The sequence below is a fragment of the Saimiri boliviensis genome, chromosome 12, assembly GCF_048565385.1.
Source record: "Saimiri boliviensis isolate mSaiBol1 chromosome 12, mSaiBol1.pri, whole genome shotgun sequence".
NCBI classification, from domain to species: domain Eukaryota; kingdom Metazoa; phylum Chordata; class Mammalia; order Primates; family Cebidae; genus Saimiri; species Saimiri boliviensis.
Genome location: NC_133460.1, coordinates 107,158,074 through 107,181,909, shown reverse-complemented (window position 1 = coordinate 107,181,909; position 23,836 = coordinate 107,158,074). Strand labels below are relative to the sequence as shown.

The 23,836-nt window shown below is 39.5% G+C and overlaps 2 protein-coding genes across 3 annotated transcripts; one reads left to right on the top strand and one right to left on the bottom strand.

Annotated features, from left to right (window-relative positions):
- The first annotated feature begins 499 nt into the window (after positions 1 to 499).
- Positions 500 to 6,591, top strand: IKZF5 (IKAROS family zinc finger 5). The gene is made up of 3 exons (XM_010332063.3): positions 500 to 632; positions 2,895 to 3,077; positions 4,363 to 6,591. The coding sequence occupies exons 1-3, from the start codon at positions 500 to 502 to the stop codon at positions 5,304 to 5,306; spliced, it is 1,260 nt and encodes a 419-aa protein (XP_010330365.1). The 3' UTR covers positions 5,307 to 6,591.
- Positions 6,592 to 6,665: 74 nt separating this feature from the next.
- PSTK (phosphoseryl-tRNA kinase) lies at positions 6,666 to 19,370 on the bottom strand. Of its 2 annotated transcripts, none has more exons than XM_010332065.2 (6): positions 19,066 to 19,367; positions 16,398 to 16,689; positions 15,962 to 16,160; positions 13,401 to 13,476; positions 12,814 to 12,907; positions 6,666 to 8,842 (listed from the first exon to the last, which is right to left on the bottom strand). In XM_010332065.2, exons 1-6 carry the CDS (start codon positions 19,279 to 19,281, stop codon positions 8,643 to 8,645), a joined length of 1,077 nt encoding a protein of 358 aa, XP_010330367.1. In that variant the 5' UTR covers positions 19,282 to 19,367; the 3' UTR covers positions 6,666 to 8,642. The 2 variants fall into 2 exon arrangements, with proteins under 2 accessions (XP_010330367.1, XP_039321075.1); XM_039465141.2 differs by lacking the exon at positions 6,666 to 8,842 and adding an exon at positions 10,660 to 12,449 and having other exon boundaries at positions 12,794 to 12,907; positions 19,066 to 19,370.
- Positions 19,371 to 23,836: the final 4,466 nt, after the last annotated feature.

The following is a 23,836-nucleotide window of genomic DNA, read 5'->3' as shown; positions in this document are numbered from 1 at the left end:
TCAGACACAAGTGATTCTCTTACTTCAGCCTCCTGTGTAGCTGGAACCATGGGCATGTGCCATCACACCCAGCTAATTAAAAATAAATTTTTTTTGTAGAGACAGGGCCTTCCTATGTTGGTCTCCAGCCTGCTTGGCTTCTTCGTCGTCTTCATCGATAAGCTCTGCTTGTGTTATTTCTTTAATCTGAACTTGTTTTCTGTTTTTTCTGCATTTGAAATTTCTTCCCATCCTCTATGACTAAGTTTGAACCCCAATTTATATTTAATTATTAAATATATTGACTTCTTTACCATTTTGTGTATATCTTGTTTAGTTCAACAGGAAGATTATAAGATACTCAAAGGCAGGCACTGTGTTTTCTCTTGCATAGTATAGTGTTTTGTACAAAATAGTTTTTGTCATTTGTTTACTATGTACTAGATCTCCCTAAATAGTGTAAAATTATTTCAGTTTTTTTTTCTAGGTATAACAAACTGTAAACGTTAAACGAGCAAAGATGGGTGAAAAAAAACCAGAGCCTTTGGACTTCGTGAAAGATTTTCAGGAATACCTGACTCAGCAGACCCATCATGTGAACATGATTTCTGGATCAGTTAGCGGGGACAAAGAAGCAGAGGCTCTTCAGGGAGGTAGACTCATTTTAATACTATGAAATAATTCACTTTTTATGCATGTGCTATGATTGTGTGTAGCTATTACTGTGAAGACCATTGAACATTAATGTGAATCATGCTGTTTTTTCTAGAAAGATACAGGGCATTTTTTCCCTTTCTTTAAACATAACAGACCTTTGCTGGAGAGTGCTTAACATGGTTTGGAGATGCATTATGGTCTTGTTGGAAGGTTAGGGGCTCCAAATACCTTTCTTGTTCTCCAGTTTTTATGAGCTGACATTAGACACAAGGAACACAAAGGGGATTGGAACATCAGCTTCACTATACAAACCATTAGGCCATCAGGAAGTCTGGATTCCACCTGAGACCGAAATAGGGGTTTCAGTTTCTTCTCTCTTAAAATGAAGAAAGGGCTGTCCGTGTTTATCTGTCCAAGACGAGGAATGAACATAGAGAAAGTGGTGACCTCCTTGAGCCTACTAGAGGTAAATTTTGCCTGATTTTCTTGCCACATAAAAACTGGAATTTGTTCCTAACTCAGAGATCAGCAAACTAGCCTGTGGGCCCCATCTGGACTGCTGTTTTTGTATGGCTTGTAACCTAAGAATGGTTTTTAGATTTAAAGATGGTTTTCAAAGTGTCAAAAAAAGAAGAATGTCATGATATATGAAAATTCTGTGAAGTTCAAACTTGAATACACATAAATGTAATTGAAACATGGATATGCTCATTTGTTTACGTATTTTCTATAGCTGTTTTTGTTTGTTTTGCTAAAACAGCAGAGTTGAGTAGTTGTGTCAGGGACCATGTGGCCCACAAAGCCTGAAGTATTTACTATCTCATACGTGTAGAAAAACTTTGCTGACCCCTGACCTACTTAGTCTGTGTAGGGCCTTATAATCCAGGGACTGGCAGCAGGGACCAGGCATCATCTGGGAGCTTGTAAGAAATACAGAACACCAGACACTACCCCAGATCTGCTGAATTATAATGTGTGTTATTTTAATAGGATCCCCCAAGTAATTCATAAGCACATTAAAATGTGATAGTCACTGGTTTGGGAAAACAGTGGGAGAGAGGAAGATACTGAGGCTTGTCCCTTTAATGCCGTATAGCCCTCTGGGATACTGGACTTGTGTCAACCAGCAGAATCACTTCTAGTGAGGAGTGAGGAACTGGTGGAGCAGGGGTCTTGAATTGTGCATGCCCACTGTTACCTCCTGAGATGGAGTAGAAGACCTTTTCCCATGAAGCTGTAGGAATGGAAGTTTCCCAAACAGGATTCAAGAGACCAGAGTTGTAGTCCCAGTCATTTGCTGATTTTCCTGGTTATGAGCACCTGTCTCTTCAGCTGCTTTGTATAAAAAAGTAGTTAGACGAGATCAAAAGCAAACAGCCAAACAAACAGCTTTTAGCTCTGAGATTGTTAAAACCTTAACCTCCAGAGGTATCAGGGACGGTACCTTCCTTTATGTGCTTTATTAGAATTTTAAGATCCTAAATGGAATAGCGATCTAGAACACACATATAAACAGTGGAGTGTGGAAAACTTACTCACTGCTTCAGACTAAAAAGAGGGTTTTGGAGATTCTTTGCCAGTTACAGTTGTAGAAATGGCTAGGGTGCTGAACACCCGTGTGTGACTGTGCCATCACTCTCCAGTGAATGTCTTCATTCCCCTTCCTCCTCACCTGTTCTCTTCTTCAAAAATATGTGAAGAACTAATACAATGTATGTGTAAGTAATGTAATTTTTTTTTCTTTTTGTGAAACAGAGTCTTGCTTTGTTGCCCAGGCTGGAGTGCAGCGGTGCAATCTCGGCTACTGCAACCTCTGCCTCCTGGGTTCCAACAATTCTCATGCCTCAGCCTCCTGAGTAGCTGGGACTACAGGTGCACATTGCCATGCCCAGCTAACTTTTTAGTTGAGATGGGGTTTTGCCATGTTGGCCAGGCTGGTCTTTAACTCCTAGCCTCAAGCTATCCCCCCACATCTGCCTCTCAGAGTGCTGGGATTACAGGGGTGAGTCATGGCACCTGGCCTTGTGTAAGTAATTTGAGATCCCCTGCCCCCATAAAAGGTTCTCAGAATATAATACAGAATGTATTACTGTGTGTGTATAAAATTAGCCTCAGTTAAGAAAGCCTGTTAAAAAATGGATTTAACTTTTATGGGAAGTGAACTGTCAATTTATAAGATTTTCAGCCACTTATAATTGAAATGCTAAATTGAGTTGATTCCGAGATGCATAATTTCTTTTGCTCCACTTTGTTTATAGCTGGAACAGATGGTGATCAAAATGGACTTGATCATCCATCTGTTGAAGTTTCCCTGGATGAAAACTCAGGAATGTTAGTAGACGGGTTTGAAAGGACCTTTGATGGGAAGCTCAAGTGTCGGTACTGCAACTATGCCAGCAAAGGAACAGCCCGGCTTATTGAACACATCAGAATCCACACAGGTAATGGAAAGACAGCTGGAAAAGGCATTTCTGTGAGGGCAGGAGAGGGGCCAAGGAGGGCAGGTTGGTTTGTCATAGGAGTAGTTTTAATATTCAAAAATGTTTATGTAAAGTTTGAATAAATAGGGAAGTTACTCCGTTTTTACAAAGCAACAGTGTGACAACATACAAACAGGTCAGAAGTGCAGCCCTTTGTAGAGCTTCTCCTTCCTTGGCCATGTTTCTTTTGTGATCCAAATAATCTCTCAGCATCTGTCTGCTTCTGAGATTGGGAAGGTTAATGCTAAAGTACAGTGATGTGATAAAATGTTTCATCTCTATCCTATTACATTTCAGTTGCAGAAAGGGGAAAAGTTTCGGAAAGTATACAGTTGCAGATGGTACTGCTGATCACAGATCTCACCTTAGCTGTCCCTTCTGAGAAACTTTCCCACCTGCATCTGCCCCTGCCCAAGACCAGGTCACATGTCCTTCCTGTGTGCTTCACGGCATCCTGTGCTCATTCACCACATCACCGTGGCCTGAGAGCCTCTTGAGAACAGGGATTGTGACAGGACCATCTTTGTACCCCCAGAGCCTAGGGGGACATCTGACACATACTGATTAATGACTAAATCTCATATGTTTATTTCACATAATTGGGCCGTCTTCAGTTAACAGCATTCACTATAATTATTCCTTCTGGCAGCTGAAGAGTAGGAAGATGGAGAAGCACTAGCAATTTTGAAGGGATACTTTGCATAACTCAGACTAGAAAGCCCATTTCAGTTCTGAGCTTTCGTATAAGGACTTTTCACAAAGCTTTTTTTGTATTTTTTTTTTTCCTGTGAGGAAAGGGTATGTGTATGTGTATATGTGTGTGAATATGAGTGTTTGTATATAAATGTATACATGAACATATGACTGAGACATACTTTTGATAAACTCATTATTATGTAAAACTGTTACTGGAATATTTTTTTATCGCCAAAAACCAAAATATTACTAGAATATTTCAGTTGTGCTGTTTATTCTCTCTAAATGCATTTGAACCCATAACTGTTTTTATACTGTATTGACTAATACAATGTTAGTGCACATCTCAAGTTGTTGCTGATGAGTTATTAAGCTTTGTTTTTGTTTGTGGGTTTCTTTACAAATTTTAAGACTCTCATATGCTATGCAAATATGAATTTCTGAAAGCATTTTCTTTTTGATCAATGCCCAAATCCAATGAATGGACAAGCGAAACTTTCCATAAATGAATTAGTCTTATAGTTTCTCCATCATTTTTCTTTTGAAACAGGTGAAAAACCTCATCGATGTCACCTTTGTCCATTTGCATCTGCTTATGAGCGTCATCTGGAAGCCCATATGCGTTCTCATACTGGAGAAAAACCATACAAATGTGAATTATGTTCCTTCCGCTGCAGTGATCGAAGTAACCTGTCCCATCATCGAAGGCGCAAGCATAAAATGGTACCAATTAAAGGTACTAGGTCTTCCTTAAGCAGCAAGAAAATGTGGGGGGTTTTACAGAAGAAAACAAGCAATCTGGGCTATAGCAGAAGAGCACTAATCAACTTAAGTCCACCTTCCATGGTGGTTCAGAAACCAGACTACCTTAACGATTTTACCCACGAAATCCCAAATATCCAGACTGACTCCTATGAAAGTATGGCAAAAACCACACCAACTGGTGGCCTTCCAAGGGACCCCCAAGAACTCATGGTTGATAACCCTTTGAATCAGCTCTCAACGCTAGCAGGGCAGTTGTCCAGTTTGCCACCTGAAAACCAAAACCCTGCATCCCCTGATGTAGTTCCCTGCCCTGATGAAAAACCTTTCATGATTCAGCAGCCCTCTACCCAAGCAGTAGTTTCTGCTGTATCAGCAAGTATTCCTCAGAGCTCCTCTCCCACAAGCCCAGAACCTCGGCCGTCCCATAGTCAAAGGAACTATAGTCCAGTGGCAGGTCCCAGCAGTGAGCCAAGTGCTCACACAAGCACTCCCAGCATAGGGAACAGCCAGCCCAGCACCCCAGCACCAGCCCTGCCGGTCCAGGACCCTCAGCTTCTGCACCACTGCCAGCACTGTGATATGTACTTTGCAGACAACATCCTTTACACTATTCATATGGGATGTCATGGGTATGAAAATCCTTTTCAGTGTAATATATGTGGATGCAAATGTAAAAACAAGTATGATTTTGCCTGTCATTTTGCAAGAGGGCAGCATAACCAACACTGATTCAAAATAGTCATACTTTACTTAGTTTTGCTGTTTTGTGGTTTTGTTTTTGTCATCTCCTAATAAGGTGTCTGCTAATTTAAGGTTTATACATTATATTTATAGAATATAAATTTGACAGTAGAATAAATTTTTTTTTTTTTCCATAAAAATCTGGTCAGGGTCATTTATATATTAGAACAGTTAGACACATTGGTGTCTCTATTTTCCTTTCCATTAGACATTGGAGAATTGGAGTGCAGTCATACTCTTACAGGGTGTTCATTTGAATTTCTCACATTTATGTAAAACTTCAAGGCTTATCCATACTTTTGATGTTTCAATATACCCCGAACTACATGTTATTTCTGCAATATTTCAAAATGATAGAATAAATTACTTTTTTTAACAGAATTTATTACTACTCATTTCAGTGTTTAGTAGAGAAATTGCCTTAAAAATTGCTGTTAATTGAAAATACTATTTAGTTCACATTGCTTTAGTTGAATCAGTAGTTTCATTTCAACTGATAATAGTAAAGCTATTTCACTGTAGTAAATTTTTCTTTTTTCCACAAGGGGAAATGTAAAACAGTTAAGACTTGAAACTGAAAACTGTTTTAATATTTAAAATAACTTGTTTATTCAGTGTCTAAACACATTTCAGTTTTCCATTGGATCTTTATTTTCACAGGTAAATGCACTAGAGTGTTAGATAGCTTTTTTCCCCCTCGGTTTGACTTTAAATCCTTCATTCTGACATTATTACTGTTAGTAAAGTTGATAACTCTAATGAGAATATCTTATTGTTTCTATTCCTTTGATGACCAAAGAGGTAAAGTGGAAGTCATCCTTATTATTAAAATGCAGTCCTCCAAACAAATTTTGGAAGGTTTCTTTTTCTTCCTTCAATCAATTTATTGCCCATAATTTCCAAGAAAACGTGGGTATAAAAACACATGAGAAAATGTGATAGTGAAGTCATATTTACAAAAATGAGCTTGTCTCCTCTTCGGAAGTAGCCATTTAAAATATTTTGTGAATGCAAATTGTAATTCTTATTTGCAGTTTTACCAGTCTTCGTGAACAGTGACAAAACTGTAGAATCTACATCAACGCCTTAGTGAGAAAGGATCAAAAGGTGTGGAAATGAATATAAAATGCATCTAAACATGACACTGAATTTGTTTATAAAAATAAGAGTAAATATAGAGTAATTGATTTAGGAGGCTGTTGTTTTTATATTGTGTAATAACTCACGTACTCTGAAGAGAGCTTGGTCAAACAATAAAATACATTGTTACTAACTTGGTTTCTGTGTACTTTGCAAAAATTCTATTTTTAATTTTGTTCATATGTTGAATGTGCTCCAAATTGGCATCTTAAAGAGAATAGTAAGCATCTATTAACCAAAAGGACTTCTACCCTTATAATAAACGAAAGGGAAATATTGATGCACAAAAACCCTAAGTGCCAAGTTAATGGATCCTCTGCTTTCCCTTTCAAATGCTAGAAAGCCACTGTAATGAGTTCTTGCAGTTTAGCATCCAGTCTAAGCTACCGCATTGTTTAAAGAGCAGCCTCAAGGACAGTTTCTCCAAACTGTAATTCTCTTTGTCAAATCTTGTACTTTAAAATTCTACAATTCTGTTTCACTGTTGCTTAAATCACTTACTGCTCAGAGCCATTTTGCTGCAGCAGTTTCCAAGTGTTTAACTTGGCTTTAGTATTTATCAGTTGCCAGAAAGAAACAGGTTGTCATTTGGAAGATTTCATGGTTTTTTTTTTTTTCTCCTCATTTTATTCTTTAGATAAAAACAGTACCCCAAAATGGAAAATGAAAATTGTTACGAAGCAAAGAGAAAGAACACCCTTGTTAAAACCAGCTCATTAACTATTCTCAGTCAAATGCATTTTTTTCTAACAACTAAATATGGATGTTTTGAAGGTGCATTTTAATTTAAACATGGAACAGATTTTTTTAATAATTACAAACTAGAATGTAAAATTATAATTTTCCTACAACTTAAAGAGCACAGTTGATATCCCAAAGGTGTTGATGCTTAGAAGCTAGTTATTCTAAATGCACTAAAATTTTTGAGGCAAATCTACCTTAGAAGCTTTTTTGGTATTGTATTTTTAAAAATATTTAGATTTTATTTAAATTTATTGTGAGTTAAATTCTGTATTTGGAAAGATGTTCATGTCTTCCCCTCTGTATTGAATATGTTTCTCATTTTTAAGCAGATATTTTATAGAAATGAGTTGTTGGGAAGAATTTAACATGCACTATTTATAGTACTTTGCCGTTAACAGGCAATGTTCTGAAACTAAATTTATTTTTGTTCAGTGAACATAAGTTTAGATTTTTAAATCTGGTAGATAATTTATCTCCACTAATATTTTTTTAAGAAACTGTGAAGATAACAGGGAATAATTTTATTTCAGATTTTACTAATGTAGTATGTAGCTACAACTTCTTGAAATTCAAGTTAAGGCTAGACTTATACTTTGAAAAAATTCCACTTGGTGTTTCCAGGGCTATTTCATTTTAGAAATAAGTGTTTGCCATTCATCTGCAAAAAGTGGACAAGGGGAATATTACAAAAAATATTCAGAAATAAACCTCATTTTAAGTTCTACAAAATATTTATCAAATGAATGTTAATAACTTTAATTCCCTGCTAAAGACGTTTTCATTAGTCTTACAAGGTATATGCTTTCTAGAACTTGTTTTTGTTAACATGTGCTTTGATGTAAAGAACATATTTTGTATGCAAAACATAACGCATTATGGTTGTAAAATACACTATATTGTTTAGGGATTCCAGAAAGCAGTTTAATGCTGAAATAACCATATCTAGTATGCAGTTCATATTGTCAATGAAGCTTTGCTTTTGTAATAAATAAAAAAGACTTTCTAATGACCTTGATTTTTCTTCTTTTGGAAAACAGGATTAAATTAGTGTTTTAGTAATTGTCTGCTAGTAAAATGTTAATGAAAGAAATAGATTTTATGGTCATAGTGCTTTGAATTTCTAAAATGTCTTAACTTCAGAAGATCTATCATGAGTTAAAAACCAAAGAGCTCCATACATCCCTAACTTGTCTCCCTCCTAGTTTCCTCTCTTTATTCAAGGTCTATTTGACTTGACCCCTGTCCCCCAATCCCTACCCTAAGTGTTCTGGCACATGAGGAAGGCCGCCTCTGCGCTTAATTATCCACATCTCATCTGACAAGTGACTGACTCACTTCAGCATTATTAGCCTAGAAAACCAATTGTAATACAATACTGTTGTTTTAACAGATTTGCAGAAGGTTACCAAAATGAGACATTTGATTGGCAATTCAGAAATTTTAATGCTGCTTTGAAAAATACTTCTGTACAATATTATCTTTCTCATAATGAAAAAAAGAAATGACATCTGATACATCAGTGGTTTGTTGAAAGCACAGATATTTTTTGTTTCCTTGTTTTAGGTCTTCCAAAAACTCAGCTTTGAGCTTGTTAAGTTCTTCTGCTAGAAGCTTCAATTTGTAAGGAAGCACTCGTTCATCTAAAAAAGATATTCTCAAATTACTGGTGTAAATTAAAGTAATCTGGGGTGTCTAATGACACTAGGAAATTAATTTGATTACTTTAGACAAACCAGTCAGATTCTATAAACAATCACAACTGAATTGGTGTAATATAAAGACAAAAGGTCATAATGTGATGAGAGTCAAAAATCATCTGAAACAAGTCAGATTTAAATAACTTGTTAGGAAACGTGAGCAGAAAAGATTAACCTGAAAGGGACTTTTTGTTGTTGTTGCCAAGAAAAATCAAGACAGTTGACTTAACTGCCTTACTGAATTAAGCAGACAGGCAAAAAAGCAGAAACAGAAGATGGCAGTTTGGTTTTGAACCTGGTAAATAATGCCTAGAACAGTAGTTGTCCAACATAACTTTGTGCAATGATGGACCTCATCTATATCTGCTGCATCAAATACAGCAGCCACTAGCCACACATGGGTACTATTACTGAGAAGCTGAATTTTATTTTTTTGTTAGCTTTATCAGGATATAATTCACATACAATTTACCCATTTAATCTCTGTAATACAGTAGGTTTTTAAATATATATTTACAGATATGTACAACCATCACCAGTTAATTTTAGAACATTTTCATCATCTGAAAAACCCATATCCTGATGGCTCACGCCTGTAATCCCAGCACCAAGGGAGGCTGAGGCAGGCGGATCACCTGATGTCAGGCGTTTGAGACCAGACTGGCCAACATGGCAAAACCCCTCCATTACTAAAAATACAAAAATTAGCAGGGCATGGTGGCACATGCCTGTAATCCCAGCTACTCGGTAGGCTGAGGCAGGAGAATCGCCTAAACCTGGGAGGCAAAGGTTGCAATGAGAAGAGATCGTGCCATTGCACTCCAGGTTGAGCAACAGAACAAGACTCCATCTCCAAAACAAAAACCCACATCCTTTAGCTATCATTCTCCTAACCCCCTTCCCTTCTGCCCACCCCCAATCTCTAAGCAACCAAACATACACTGTCTGTCTGAAGATTTCCCTGTTCAGGACATTTCATGTGACTGGAAGTATACGTTTACTTGGTCTTTTGGGACTGATTTCTTGTACTTTGCATCGTTTTCAAGGTTATTCCATACTGTATAGCATGTATCAGCATTTCATTCCTTTTTATGGCTGAATAATATTTCCTTGTATGGATACACCAAATTTTGTTTATCCATTTGTCAGCTGATGCACATTTGGGTTGTTTTCATATTTTGGCTATCATGAATAATGCTGCCATAAACATTTGTGTACAAGTTTTTGTGTGAACATGTTTTCATCTCTCTTGGGTATACACCTGGGAATGAAATTGTTGGGTCACATGCTAACTGTATGTTTGAGGGACTGCTAGCTGTTTTCCAAAGCAGTTGTACCATCTGACACTTCACATTCTCAACAACACTTGAATGTTTTAATTCTAGACCTCCTAGTGGGTGTGAAGTGCTGTCTTACGGTTTTGATTTGTATTTCCCTGATGACTGATTTGAGATGAGCATGTGTTCCTGTGGTTATTGGCTGTTTGTATATCTTCCTTGGAAAAATGTCTACTCAGATCCTTTGCCTTTTTTAAAAAATTGGGTTGTGTTTATTATTTAGTGGTAAGAGTTCTTTATATATTTTGGATACAAGTCCCTTATGAGATATATGTCTGTAAGTATTTCTCCAATCTATGGGTTGTCTTTTTACTTTCTTGATGATAGGGGAACTGAATTTTTCTTAAGCACAGATCTAGAAACTACTACTACCTCCCCTCACCTAAAAAATATATATGTGTGTTTTTTTTGTTGTTGTTGTTGTTTTGTTTTTTTGGTTTTTTTTTGAGACAGATTCTTGCTCTGTCTCCAGGCTGGAATGCAGTGGCATGATATCGGCTTACTGCAACCTCTACCTCTGGGTTCAAGCGATTCTCCTGCCTCAGCCTCCTGAGTAGCTGGGACTACAGGCGCACACCACCACACCCAGCTAATTTTTGTATTTTTAGTAGAGACAGGGTTTCACCATGTTGGCCAGGAGGGTCTTGATCTGATCTCTTGACCTTGTGATCCACACGCCTTGGCCTCCCAAAGTGTTGGGATTACAGGCAGGAGCCACCATGCCTGGCCTATCTGTATGTTTTTAAATGGGTGGGATATAAGAGTGAATTGGGCATAACCCTATTCCCGACAACCCCCCAGGACCTCATTTCATTTTATAGGCAGAAAAGAAGAAAGGCAAATGGTTGAGTGAGAACTCCTGGAATTTACTAATTTATTTATTGAAACTGAGTCTCACTCTGTCACCCAGGCTGGAGTGTAGTGGCGTGATTTCAGCTCACTGCAGCCGCCACATCCCAGGTTATCTATCTATCTATCTATCTATCTATCTATCTATCTATCTATCAATCATTTATTGAGATGGAGTCTTGCCCTGTTGCCCAGGCTGGAGTGCAGTGGCATGGTTTCAGCTCACTGCAGCCTCTGTGCCCCAGGTTCAAGCAATTCGTTACTGCCTCAGCCTTCTGAGTAGCCGGGATTACACACACACGTGCCTCACCATGTCCAGGTGAGTTTTGTATTTTTAGTAGAGACAGGGTTCCACCATGTTGGTCAGGCTGGTCTCAAACTCCTGACCTCATGATCCGCCCACCTCAGCCTCCCAAAGTGCTGGGATTACTGGCGTGAGCCAACATGCCTGGCTCTGTTTTTATTTTAATGATGATGCAGTTTCTGTTTCGGTCCTCTGTTTCTTAAACTTTGTATTGTAACCCATTAGTAAGTGGCAACTGGTGTTTTTCTAAAATGAAATCAAATAGAACATAGAGTTCATTAAACATGTGAAGGTGTTTTGTGAAACTTGTTTCCACACATGCGTTTGTGTGCTGGGTTAGACACTGGGTTACAACAAAATCAACTTGTACAACATGGTTTTATAAAAGTTTGAAAATGGTATGGCTAGTATATTGTTTCCTTTTCCCATGTTCTAAGTTTTGTAAAGATAATAAATGATGATGATACAGGGCAGCAGAATGGGAGGCTCAGAGTGGAACTGGATGTAATTCTGGACCCCAGGTTACCCAAATATGTAGTAGCTGTTCAGTCTTGGGACAAGTTACTTGGTCCTCTGTGAACCTCCCTTTCCCCATTTGTACAATTACATGTACCTTATAGGACTGTGAAGATTACAAACAATATTTGTAAGGCACTTAACGTATACAAAGGTGTTCAAAAAATGCTAGTTGCTGGCTTTTAAAGATACAATTTTAAATATAACAATACAGTATTCAAAACCTAATGGAATTATTGCATAAAACTATAGTTACCACATAGTTCATCTATTATATAAATTCAGATTTAAAATACATTGATTTTATTCAAATTCCATGCTGATCTGACACCTGGCCCCTGACTACCTCTCCCCCTTTCTTACTTCACGCCATGCTCAATGGCCTCTCTCTGATTCTGTAACATTCCAAACAACCAGCTTCTGGGCTTCTGCACTTGATGTGTTCATTGCCTAGAATGGTCCTCCAGATACCTGGACGGTTTGTTCTTTCTCTTCTTTTACATCTTTGCTTAAATGTCATCTCTGAGAAGCCTTCCTGATTACCCTTTTAAAAGCATATCCTCCCATCACTCTACACTGCCTTACCCTACATCTTCTTCAGAGCATGAGTGTATACTCATGTAATTATGTTCTGTCTGTCTCCTCATTAGAATGTTCTGCTCCCTGCCGATTCCCCAGCATCTAGAGTAAAGCCTAGTATAGTAAGACCACTCAGTAAAAATTTGTTGAATGAACACTCAGTTCCAGAGGTAGAATTTTTAATTATATTTAGTCAAATTGTATAATTAAACTGAAAACATGATGTGAACTTTTATGATTGAAAACTAATAAACTCGGAGTGTCAGGAATAACAGTGGCAGCAGAAAGTCACAATCGTACTAACTCAACACATAACTGACACATCATACCTTTTGCTTCCTTCATTGTCTGAGATACAATTCTTCGGAGTGTCACATCAGCTGTATGAAGAATGTTTGTTGAACAAATAATTCTGTCTGTGTCCTATGTAATACAGACATTGTTACTTAGAAGTCACCTAATTTTATAAAATAAATGGCTAAAGCATAGGTCACAAGTATTTGAAGGGACGAAAAGAAAAGTTTAAGTAGCTTTTCTGTTGTTATTCTTCCCTACAAGAGAGTCCAGACAAATCAGATCCAGTGGTAAACTGGGTTCGGGCTAGGCGGTGATATGCTGGTGAATGTCTAATAAATGACTTTTCTGGAAAAAAAACCCAGACCTATCTGTAATGTTTGCCAATTTCTGTGGTGAAAACAATCCTACCAACAAAATATCAACAGGCTCCAAAACTTCTGAAAGTTTAACGATTGGCTTTGGCCAGCCAGCATCAGCTGCTAGCAGTGAGTGCTGGTGAGGGGCCAAGCCAGTGGCAACACGTGTCATGTTTCACTCATATTTTATATTCCGCTCTAAAGATCTCCCTACAAAATGTTGTTCCTTCTTATTTACATTAAATCTACACGGGAAGCTTTACCTTTTGTTCCAGATTGTCCTCAGCATATTTTACTGGATTTTCCAAAGCAGTGAGCAATAAATCAGTCACCTCCAGGCTACAGAGAAAATGGGACAAAATACAATAAATCCTTATATTGAACATCTGACTTTTAAAGAACTTGTATTTATGAATACTAAACTGAATTATAGAGGAATGAAATGGCTATAACCCAAGATCCTTAACAAAAGGAAAAAAACTGAATGATTTAGAAGCTACCTTCCATATAGAAAATCCAACTGCAGCAACTCAAAACTAATGATAAGTCAAAGGCCCCTCATTAAATATATCAATTTCCTACAACTCACGTCAAAAAGCTTTGAAAAGTCATTCCCCCTTCCCCTCTTAAGGCTGAACTGGGGGCTACCAGAGCTCGATTTTATTCCCTAAGATGCTTGGTCTTTACTTTCTGGCTCCCGCTTATTTACTGGATATGGATGAGCAAAGTTCCTCACTGAGCAAGGGTTCATGAAGGTTTGAGATAGAATCCATTCATCCATTTAACAAATGTTTATTGAGCATATTATATGAAAAATACTGTGCAACTAACTACATGCTGAGCTGGGGGTGTAGCAAGATCCTTGCCTTTGCCAAAGTTGATAATGTAACAGAGACAGATAAACAGTAAAATAAAGCAAAAAGAATTTCAGATAGTGGTAAGTAGATAAGTGAGAGAAGATGATAATGTGACAATGACAGGAGTGACAGGGTAGCCAACTAACATTCTTTGCTTTACTTAGGGTGGTCAGTGAAGGCAGTCAAGTATAAATATGTGGGACGGGCAGAGGGGGCAGCAAGTGCAAGGGCCCCAGGGCAAGAACAGGCTCCTGGTGTTCCTGCAATAGAGAAGGTTGAAAAGAAGCAAGGCGGGAGAGGGCTAGACTATGACGTTGGAGAGTTAATCTGGGTTAGAACATGTAAGTTAGGGTAAGGAGTTTGAGTTTTACTCAGATTACAGGGGGAGCACTAAAAAGTTTTAAGCGAGTGAGCTCATCAAGTTAAAGCTCAACCTCAAGATGATCTTCCTCACACTGAAAAGAGCTGAGGTTCTGTAGTGAGTGAGATCCCAGTGGGTCCAAATCTTGGCTCTGCCACTTCCTACCTGGGTATATTACTTTACTTATCTGGGTCTCAGTTATGGCATCTATAAAATGGGGATAATAGTTTCTCCCCTTAAAGTGTGGTTGTGAGGACTGAATGAGACCATACATATAAAGTGTTCAGAGCTGGGAGATAAATTTGAGTTTTACTGACTACTTAGCCAGTGATCACTAGCTAGTTTTCATATCCATGCCCTTTTGTTCTATTTAGTCTGTTTTTTTTAAAGACAGGGTTTCACTATCATCCAACCTCAAACTCTTGGGTTCAAGTGATCCTCCCCTCTTGGCCTCCCAAGTGCTGGGATCACACTGTTAGCCACTGTACCCAGCTTGTTTACAGTCTTAAATGGGGTAAAGCATAGCAAATATATTTTTAAGGGAACTATAACCTTAAGATTACTAAAAAGAATTTCAAAAGGAATTATAGACACTGTTCCCAATGTAACCCAAAATTTAAGAAAATATTAGTTGACGTGGTAGCTCATGCTTGTTATCCCAGCAATTTGGGAGGCCAAGTTGGAAGAATTGCTTGAGGTCAGGAGTTTGAGACCAGCCTGGGCAACATAGTGAGACCCTGTTACTATAAGAAATTTAAAAATTAGCTGGGCTTGGCAATGTGGGCCTGTCGTTCCAGTTACTTAGGAGACGGAGACAGGAGAATTGCTTGAGCCCAGAAGGTCGGGGCTGCAGTGAGCTGATATTGATCCCCCGTGGACAATATGCAGGAACTAAAGAAATGTGGGCAATATACCTCTAAAACTGCACAGTCCAGTACAATAGCCACTATAACCATGAGACTATTTGGGTTTAAATTAATAAGTTAAACAAAAAATTCAGGTCGCCAGTTGCACTAGCTACTTTTAAGAGCTCAACAGTCAAAATACGGCTAGCAGCTACCATATTAGTGCAAATACAGAGTATTTCCATTGCCAGGAAAATTTCTGCTAGAAATACACTGCTCTACAACTCACAAGACATATATAATGAATAAAATGCATTAGACAGCATAGCCTACAAGCCTGACATATATAAAAGCAACATAACTATAGTGAGCTCTAAGGCAAATTAGGACCCAGTATCAGTTCTGCTCTTTAACAGATTTCTTTCTATAAGAAAACCACCAGGCAACCTATTTAGACTATTTTAAAAAAGAATAAAAGATGTGTTCTTTGAATTTCCTGCTCTAACCCCTGGAAGACAGTATCATCCTAACAGTTAAGAGCAGACATTTGTAAATAAACTTGGGTTCAAATCTCAGCGCTCATTTACAAGCTCAGTGGACAAACTAAATTTTCCCATTTCACTTTTGGCTTCCAGACAAAGGGGGAAATAATCTCTCTCCAATGCCTGTGTGAGGACTAACTAAGCCAATACAGATAAAGCACTGACCCTGGTACCTGGCACAGGGCAGCATCCAGGGAGGGATGACTTTGAGTGGAATACCTGGCCCCTGAGGCACACACTGGACTCTGCAGTGTGAGGCTGTTGTGTTCCCAGGCATTTTTCTCAGGGTTGGGCTTTTCCAGCTTTCTTCCCATCAGGCGGATGGTCTCAGCAGGCAGTGCTCGTGGCCTCTGGCCATTCCTCTGTAAACAGGTCTCAAGAGGACAATCTAAAAAGAGCTGGCAAAAGCCCAATGAATCTGAAAACAGTTTAAAATGACAGAATTACTGGTATACTTTCCAAAATATAAAATAAACATGTATCAAATTATGACAATTATAGTAGGAAAAACTCCATTTGCAATACTGAACATCTAGCTTTTAAAATTAAGTACATCTACATAACCTCCTAATCAAGTTAAATTCTCATTGAAGACAGTAGTGTTTATGATATGTGAGTAAGTATCTCCATGTGTAAGAAAAAAAGTTTTAATTACATTTCCGAGCCAGTTGGTAGACTTCATATCTCATACTTTGATAATAAAAATTGTCATCCAAAACCAAAAATAAAGGTCTAGAAACAGCAGTTTTTGTTAAGAGGTAGCAAGACTGGGCCTCAAATGCTGCATTAAGTATCAGATCTTGATCCTTTAAGCAGGTTATAAAATCTTCCCACATGGCTTCAGTCCTGTTGGGTGGGGCAGACATCTGACACCCATTAATCACAGCCATCAAGAAGTATTCCAGGTACTTCAACAGTTCCTGTCGAAGCAATTTCCATTGGGATGGCTACAAGAGACCAAAGAATTGCAATTCTTATTAGGCCACTAGGGTGGTTGCTCATCTGGTCTCACTGCCACCCTGCCCCATATGAACATTTCAGCTCACAATATGGAACCATTTGTAGTTCTCCAACACACCTGGTTTCTCATGCCTCCATATATATATACCATTCCTTCTGCCTGGAAAACTAATGATACTAGTGCTGTGTAAATCTTTCTCAGACTCGAGCATGCAGAAGGCAGCTCAGCCTCTCCCTTGCCCATCCCGACACCCCATTCTGTACATATATCTCCACTCTAGCAGTGCTTACACAGTTTAAGCATTTGTACACTTCTCTCTCTGCTAGAGCACTGTCCATTGTATACTGAGCCTCCAGCGGAGGGTCTGGCACCTAACAGGTGCTCCAAAAATGTATATTAAATGGATGAATGACTGAATGACCGAATGAGTGAAATAAATGAAAGAATTTACCATCCAGGAGAATGGTGGAGTCAAAATCAACATCCTGCCAAAATAGTCTGGCTAAGATATAACAATGCTGGTTTTCCACTGAAATGAGAAAGGCGGGAGACAGCAAAAAGATCAGGTGAAAAGTCCCTGGGTGCACGGTGGCTCTTGCCTGTAATCCCAGCACTTTGGGAGACCAAGGCGGGCGGATCACGAGTTCAAGAGATGAAGACCACCCTGGCCAACATGGTGAAACCCGTTTCTACTAAAAATACAAAAATTAGCCGGCCGTCGTGGGGCGTGCCTGTAGTCCCAGCTACTTGGGAGGCTGAGGTAGGAGAATCGCTTGAACCTGAAAGGCGGAGCTTGCAGTGAGCTGAGATCATGCCACTGCACTCCAGACTGGTGACAGAGCAAGACTCCATCACAAAACAAAAAAGAAAACAAACAAATAAGTAAAAATCAAGTCCATAGTTCAAGAAGACCTCATGCTAACAAATAAGTTGTTATGCGATGGGGAAAGATGGAGGAAAGAGACTGAGGAGAATAAGCAGCTGGAGAATACAAAGTAACCTTGCGTTGGTCAAGGACTGTGGTCCTGACATAGTTAAGAAATCTAAGCTGGAGGGAAAACAGGAGGACAGGAGAGTGAGAACTCTCACTTGTCTGCCCATGCCTTACCACCTCGCTGAGATTACACTACATACAACAAACAGATCAGCTAAACCCACTAAATTAGAAACATATATCACTTCCTAAGAGGTGAGCAGATGAATCCCATGGTCTTTGTAGGAAAACAGCGGAAAAAACACATAATACAAGTGAAGGGAAAGTCAGCAAATACAACAATCCGTATCGACAACTTTGAGCTTTCTCCCAAGTGGTGAAAATACCATCATCCAAGTCAATCCTGCGCTATCTTGACACTGTACTTACTTCACAATTAACCAAGAATGAGAAAGTAGACACACTTTGCTGGACAGCCCACATACCAAATGTACTGTATTTTTGTATATATACTTAAGAGAGTGGAGTCAGATAACATTTGCATTTGATTTCTGTCAATTCATCTACATCAGGCATTAAACAACAAAAATAAGAATGTTTAAATTTCAGAATATTTCAAAGATATTGAGTGAGCATGAGATGAAAGACACCGATGTATCTACTCTTCCCCGAGCAGTCTGTTTCCACATGCTTCTCCATGACGATGCATCTCACCGTGCTGAGTGTGAGAAGAGGAGGGCTTAAAGAGATGTACTTGGAACATACAAGCTGGTCCGTAAATACAAGCCCATTATTTCCTCTGGTGGTCAACTAAGAAACAGCCATCTTTTCCAAACCTGGCAGAGGCAGAGTTACTCTGAGTTGAACAAAGGTTGAGCTTCATAGGTCTGATAATGTGTTTGTACAGCCTCTTTCTACCGTTCTGAGGGATCCTAGCAATTTTGCTACTTAAAATTTGTATTCTTTTTCTTAAAGAGGGTTCCTCAAATTATAAAACCTGAATTCACCAGTGGCTAGACGTTAAAGTTTTAGACATTATTTCCCTCTCCCAAGGAGAAACTTCCCCAGGGATTTTCAACAGTGCATTTGACTACAGAGGCTTTCCACCTTGCACGCTGACTTGAGAACCTGACCCTGTCTTAAGACTGAACTGTATAGAATATTCAATATATACATGCGTCAAATATACAGATAAGCCTCTACAATGCGTCGTTCTAACACAGTTGGCTTTGTAACTATGGCACACTTCTACAGCCAACGCATTCACCCTCTGCAGTAACTATGTTAACTCAGCTCCACTTTTCTCGAACTTCACCTCCCACATCAAGCACGGTCTAGGGCGCAGTGGGGGCTCATGGCAAATAATCACCCAGGGCCCACCGACGCGAGGGGTCCCGCCCTGCCCCTGCCCCTGCCCTCCATACTGACCGCCGGGAGAGCGCTTGCCCCGGCGAGAAACGCGTCTGGCATGACGTCATCATACGCGACGACGCCGACGGCCCAGCCCTGCTCCTGCCGCAGCCTGTGGGCGAGGGCGCGCGCGAAAGTCGATTTTCCTGCCGCGGGGAGGCCGCAGAGGACGCAGAGGCCTCGTTTCAGCGGCCCGTCGCTGCCGGTTCCTCTGGAGTTCTCGGCGGTCTTCATGCTGCCCGGGGCAGACCGGAGGAGCCTGCGAGCGTCGCCTCCGAGCCACCGTCTTCCCAGTGCGCACGCGCAGTGTCTCCGCCGCCTGCCGGCGCAGTGGAGGAACAGGCGGCGGCGGAGTTTCCTTCCGTGCGGCCCCCGCGGCCCCAGCTGCGCCGACGCCCAGTTGCTCCTGCGGACCGGAAGCTGAGGGGACCGCGGCGCTGCGTTCCTCGCCCCTGGACATTCCCAGAGAATCCCAGCGTCAGGATTAATCTTCAAACAGAATGACCCTGTCTGCCGAAAGTTGCCGGTCAGCAGGATTGGCGCCTCCGTTTTATTAAGATGAGGTCGTTCTGCTCAGGAAAATCCCAAAAGAGACGTTGAGCCTTTCCCTCCAGCAGTCTTTAGAAAATAAGTTACTGGAAATCAAAGACTAGGAGGCGAGGCTGACAGTCCGACCACCGCGCTCCTCTGCAGTTCCCAGATGGGAAGAGTGCAAGGGCAAAGTAAACCTTTGTTATTGTGCCACCAGTGGGCAGCAAGCCTGAAAAAATATGGTCGGGAAAGGCACGTCCTTAGACGTCAATTCCAGTGCACGCAGGCAGAGAACAATAGGTGTTTATGTTAAAAAGTTATAGTAAGCTATGGAGAGGTATGAAATAATTTTCTCTTTTGTTTGGGGGTGGTCTTGTAGAAAACTGAATTCAGATTCTACTTTCAACCTTATATTTTAGGGGATAAGTCCTTCTTATCTGTAAAGAGTATGTTCAAAAGGTGAACACCTGAGGACAGAAGCGGTGAATACTGGGTCAAAATCTGACCAATAACCTCCTGCTAAAGCTGATATAATTTCTGATTACAAAGCACATACAAATCTCATTTCCCTTTTGTACTGAAAGTGAAGAGCAATGAGTTAAACTCACTCTTCATTTCATGACATTTGGTTATTGGTCCAATATAAGGTCCCTCTCCCTAATTTGTCCCTCCCGCACTTTTTTAAGAGACAGGGTTTTGCTTTGTCACCCAGGCTGGTGTGCAACATAGCTCACTGTAACCTCGGATTTCAAGGCTCAAGCGATTCTCCTACCTCAGCCTCCTGAGTGGCTGGAACTGTAGGTAACGGCCACTGAGCCTGGCTTTGGTGTCTTCTGTCTCCCATCCTCCACACCCATACCCTTTTAACACCTGCAGGCAACCATTTTTTTTTTTCTTATCATAGTTATTTTTGCTTTGGTTATGTATCTTTTTTAATAGGCTTTATCTTTTAGAGCAGTTTTAGGTTCACACCAAAATTGAGCAGAAAGTAGAGTTCTCATAAACTCCCTCCCTCCTTATTCATAACCTCCCCCACAATCAACATCCTTCACATACATTTGTTATAATCAGTTATCAATAAACCTACATTGACACATCATTATCACCTAAAGGCCATAGTTTACTATTGGTATTGGGGTTTACTCTTGGTGTACATTCTGTAGGTTTTGGCTATGTAAATGACAAGTATCCATCAGTACGGAATACTCTCACAGCCCTAAACAATGTGCTCCGCCTGTTCATCCCCCCCCCTCCTCTAACCCCTGGCACTGCAGATTTTGTGTGTGTGTCTCTAGTTTTGCCTTGTCCACAATAATATATAATTATATATATAATCGTAGTTCACAGCCTTTTTAATTTGCTTCTTTCACTTAGTAATATGCATTTAAGGCTCCTCTTTTTATGGCCTGATGGTGCATTTCCTTTTAGCCATGAGTAACATTCCAGTGTCTGGAGGTATCATAGTTTAGTTTTCCATTCACCTGCTGAGGGATATCTTGGTTGCTTCCAAGATTTGGCAATTATGAATAAAGCTGCTGTAAACCTCCATGTGCAGGTTTTCGTGTGGACATAAGTTTTCAACTTATTTGGGTAAATATTACACCAAGGAGTGCGATTGCTGTGTCATACAATAAGAGTATTTAGTTTTTTAAGAAACTGCCAAGCTGTCTTCCAAAGTCGTACGATTTTGCATTCCGAGCAGCAGTGAATGAGACTTCGTACTGCTCAACATTCTCCCTTGTATTTGGTGTTGTCAATGTTTTGGATTTTTGTCATTCTAATAAGTGTGTAGTGGTATCTCATTGTTCTTTTAGTTTGCATTTTCTTACTGACATATGATATTAAGCATCTTTTTTCTTTTCTTTTTTATGTGAGAATCTTGTTCTGTCACTCAGGCTGGAGACAGATCATGGTTCAATGCGGCGTCAACCTCCCAGGCTCAAGTAATCCTTCTGCTTCAGATCCCTGAACAGCTGGGACTACTTTTTATTTTTGTAGAGATGAGGTCTCCCTATGTTGCTCAGGCTGATCTTGAAATCCTGGGCTCAAACAAACCTCATGCCTCAGCCTTCCAAAGTGCTAGGATTACAGGTGTGAGCCACCATGCACAGCCTTTTCATATGCTTAACTGCCATCTGTACATCTTCTTTGGTGAGGTGCCATTCAGATCTTTTTGCCTATTTTATTTACCACTTTTGAGATGGGATCTCACTGTATTGCCCAGGCTGGTTTCAAACTCCTGGGCTTGAGCATTCCCCACCCAGAGGGCTGGGATGACAAGCATGTACCATTATGCCTACCTTCCTTTTGCCCATAAGTTGGGTTGTTTTCTTATTGCTGAGTTTTAGTGTTCTTTATATATTTTCGATAACAGTCCTTTACAAGATCCCTGTGGCAAATACTTGCTCCCAGTCTAAGGTTTATCTTTTCATTCTTGTCACAGTGTCTTTTAGAAAGCACCAGTTTTTAATTTTAATGCTCAGTTTACCAATTACTTCTTTCATGCATCATAGGTGTTTTATCAAAAAATAATAATAATAATCACCAAGCCCAGTCTTCTAGATTCTCTCTTATATTATCCTCTAGTCTTATAGTTTTGTGTTTTAAAGTTTGTTCTATGATCCATTTTGAGTTAACTCTCGTGAAGGAGTTAAAGTCAGTGTGTAGGCCGGGCACGGTGGCTCAAGCCTGTAATCCCAGCACTTTGGGAGGCCGAGGCAGGTGGATCACGAGGTCAAGAGATCGAGACCATCCTGGTCAACATGGTGAAACCCCGTCTCTACTAAAAATACAAAAAGTTAGCTGGGCATGGTGGTGCGTGCCTGTAATCCCAGCTACTCAGGAGGCTGAGGCAGGAGAATTGTCTGAACCCAGGAGGCGGAGGTTGCGGTGAGCCGAAATCGCGCCATTCCACTCCAGCCTGGGTAACAAGAGCAAAACTCCGTCTCAAAATAAAATAAAATAAAATAAAATAAAGTCAGTGTGTAAATTTGATTTTTTCTGATGTAGATTTCAAAAGTTGAAAAGACTGTTTTTTTGTCCACTGCATTGCCTTTGCTCCTTTGTCAAAGATCAGTTGGCTGTATTTATGTGGGTCTGTTTGTGGGCTCTCTATTCTGTTCATTGATCCATTTGTCTATTCTTTTGCCAATATCGCACTATCTTGATTACTATAGCTTTATAATAAATCTTGCAGTCAGTACTGTCACTCTTCTAGTTTTGCTCCTTCTCCTTTAATATTGTGTTGGCTAGCCTAGGTCCTTTGCCTCACTGCATAAACTTTAGAATCACTTTGTTGATATCCACAAAAGAGCTTGCTGGGATTTATTGAGAGACTGTGTTGAATCTATAAATCAAGTTAGGAAGAACAGACATCTTGACAATATTATTTCTATTCATGAACAAGAAATATCTTCTATTATTTCTTTCATCAGAGTTTTGTAGTTTTTCCTCATACAGATCTCATGCATATTAAAAAAATTTTATACCTAATAAAAAGTTTTAAGTTTGAGTATTTCATTTTGGGGGGTGTTCACGTAAGGTATTCTGCTTCCAATTTCAAATTTCACTAGTTCATTGCTGGCATTAAGTAGTTCATTTTTATATCTTGACCTTGTATGCTGCAACTTTGCAATAATCATATATTAGGTCTAGATTTTTTTTATTGTGGATTTAAAATTTCTGCACAATCATGTCATCTGCAGACAAAGTTTTATTTCTTCCTTCCCAATATGCATACCTTTTGTCTTACTTTGCTAGGACTTCCAGTATGATGTGGAAAAAGTGGTGAGAGAGCACATTCTTGCCTTGTTACTGATCTTAGTGGAAAAACCTCTAGTTTGTCACCATTAAGTATAATGTAAGCTGTAGGTGTTTTTGTAGATAGTTACCAGGTTGAGGAAGCACTCCTCTATTCCTAGTTTCCTGAGGTTTTTTATCATGAATGTCTGTGGGATTTTGTCAAATGCTATTTTTTTTTGGCATCGATTGATATCATTATGTGACTTAATTTTTTAATGTTTTGATAAGATGGATTGCATTAATAGATTTTCAAATAGACTAGCTTTTCATGCTTGGAGTAAAACCCACTTGGTGGTTGTATGAAATTGGATACATTTTAAAATTCAATTTGCTAATATTTTATTGAGGATTTTTACATCTATATGGATACAAAAGAGATATTTATAGGTACAAGAGAAGTATTGGTCTAGTGTTCTTTCTTGTAATGTCTTTGACATCTGGGCAATTCTGGCCTCAT

Coding starts and splice junctions, on each gene's coding strand:
- IKZF5 (XM_010332063.3), top strand. CDS start 500: ATGGGTGAAAAAAAACCAGAGCCTTTGGACTTCGTGAAAGATTTTCAG. Junction 633..2,894: donor AGCAGAGGCTCTTCAGGGAG/GTAGACTCATTT, acceptor CTTTGTTTATAG/CTGGAACAGATGGTGATCAA. Junction 3,078..4,362: donor ACACATCAGAATCCACACAG/GTAATGGAAAGA, acceptor CTTTTGAAACAG/GTGAAAAACCTCATCGATGT.
- PSTK (XM_039465141.2), bottom strand. CDS start 19,281: ATGAAGACCGCCGAGAACTCCAGAGGAACCGGCAGCGACGGGCCGCTG. Junction 16,161..16,397: donor CTACCAACTGGCTCGGAAAT/GTAATTAAAACT, acceptor AACTGTTTTCAG/ATTCATTGGGCTTTTGCCAG. Junction 13,477..15,961: donor GTGTGTGCCTCAGGGGCCAG/GTATTCCACTCA, acceptor TTTTCTCTGTAG/CCTGGAGGTGACTGATTTAT.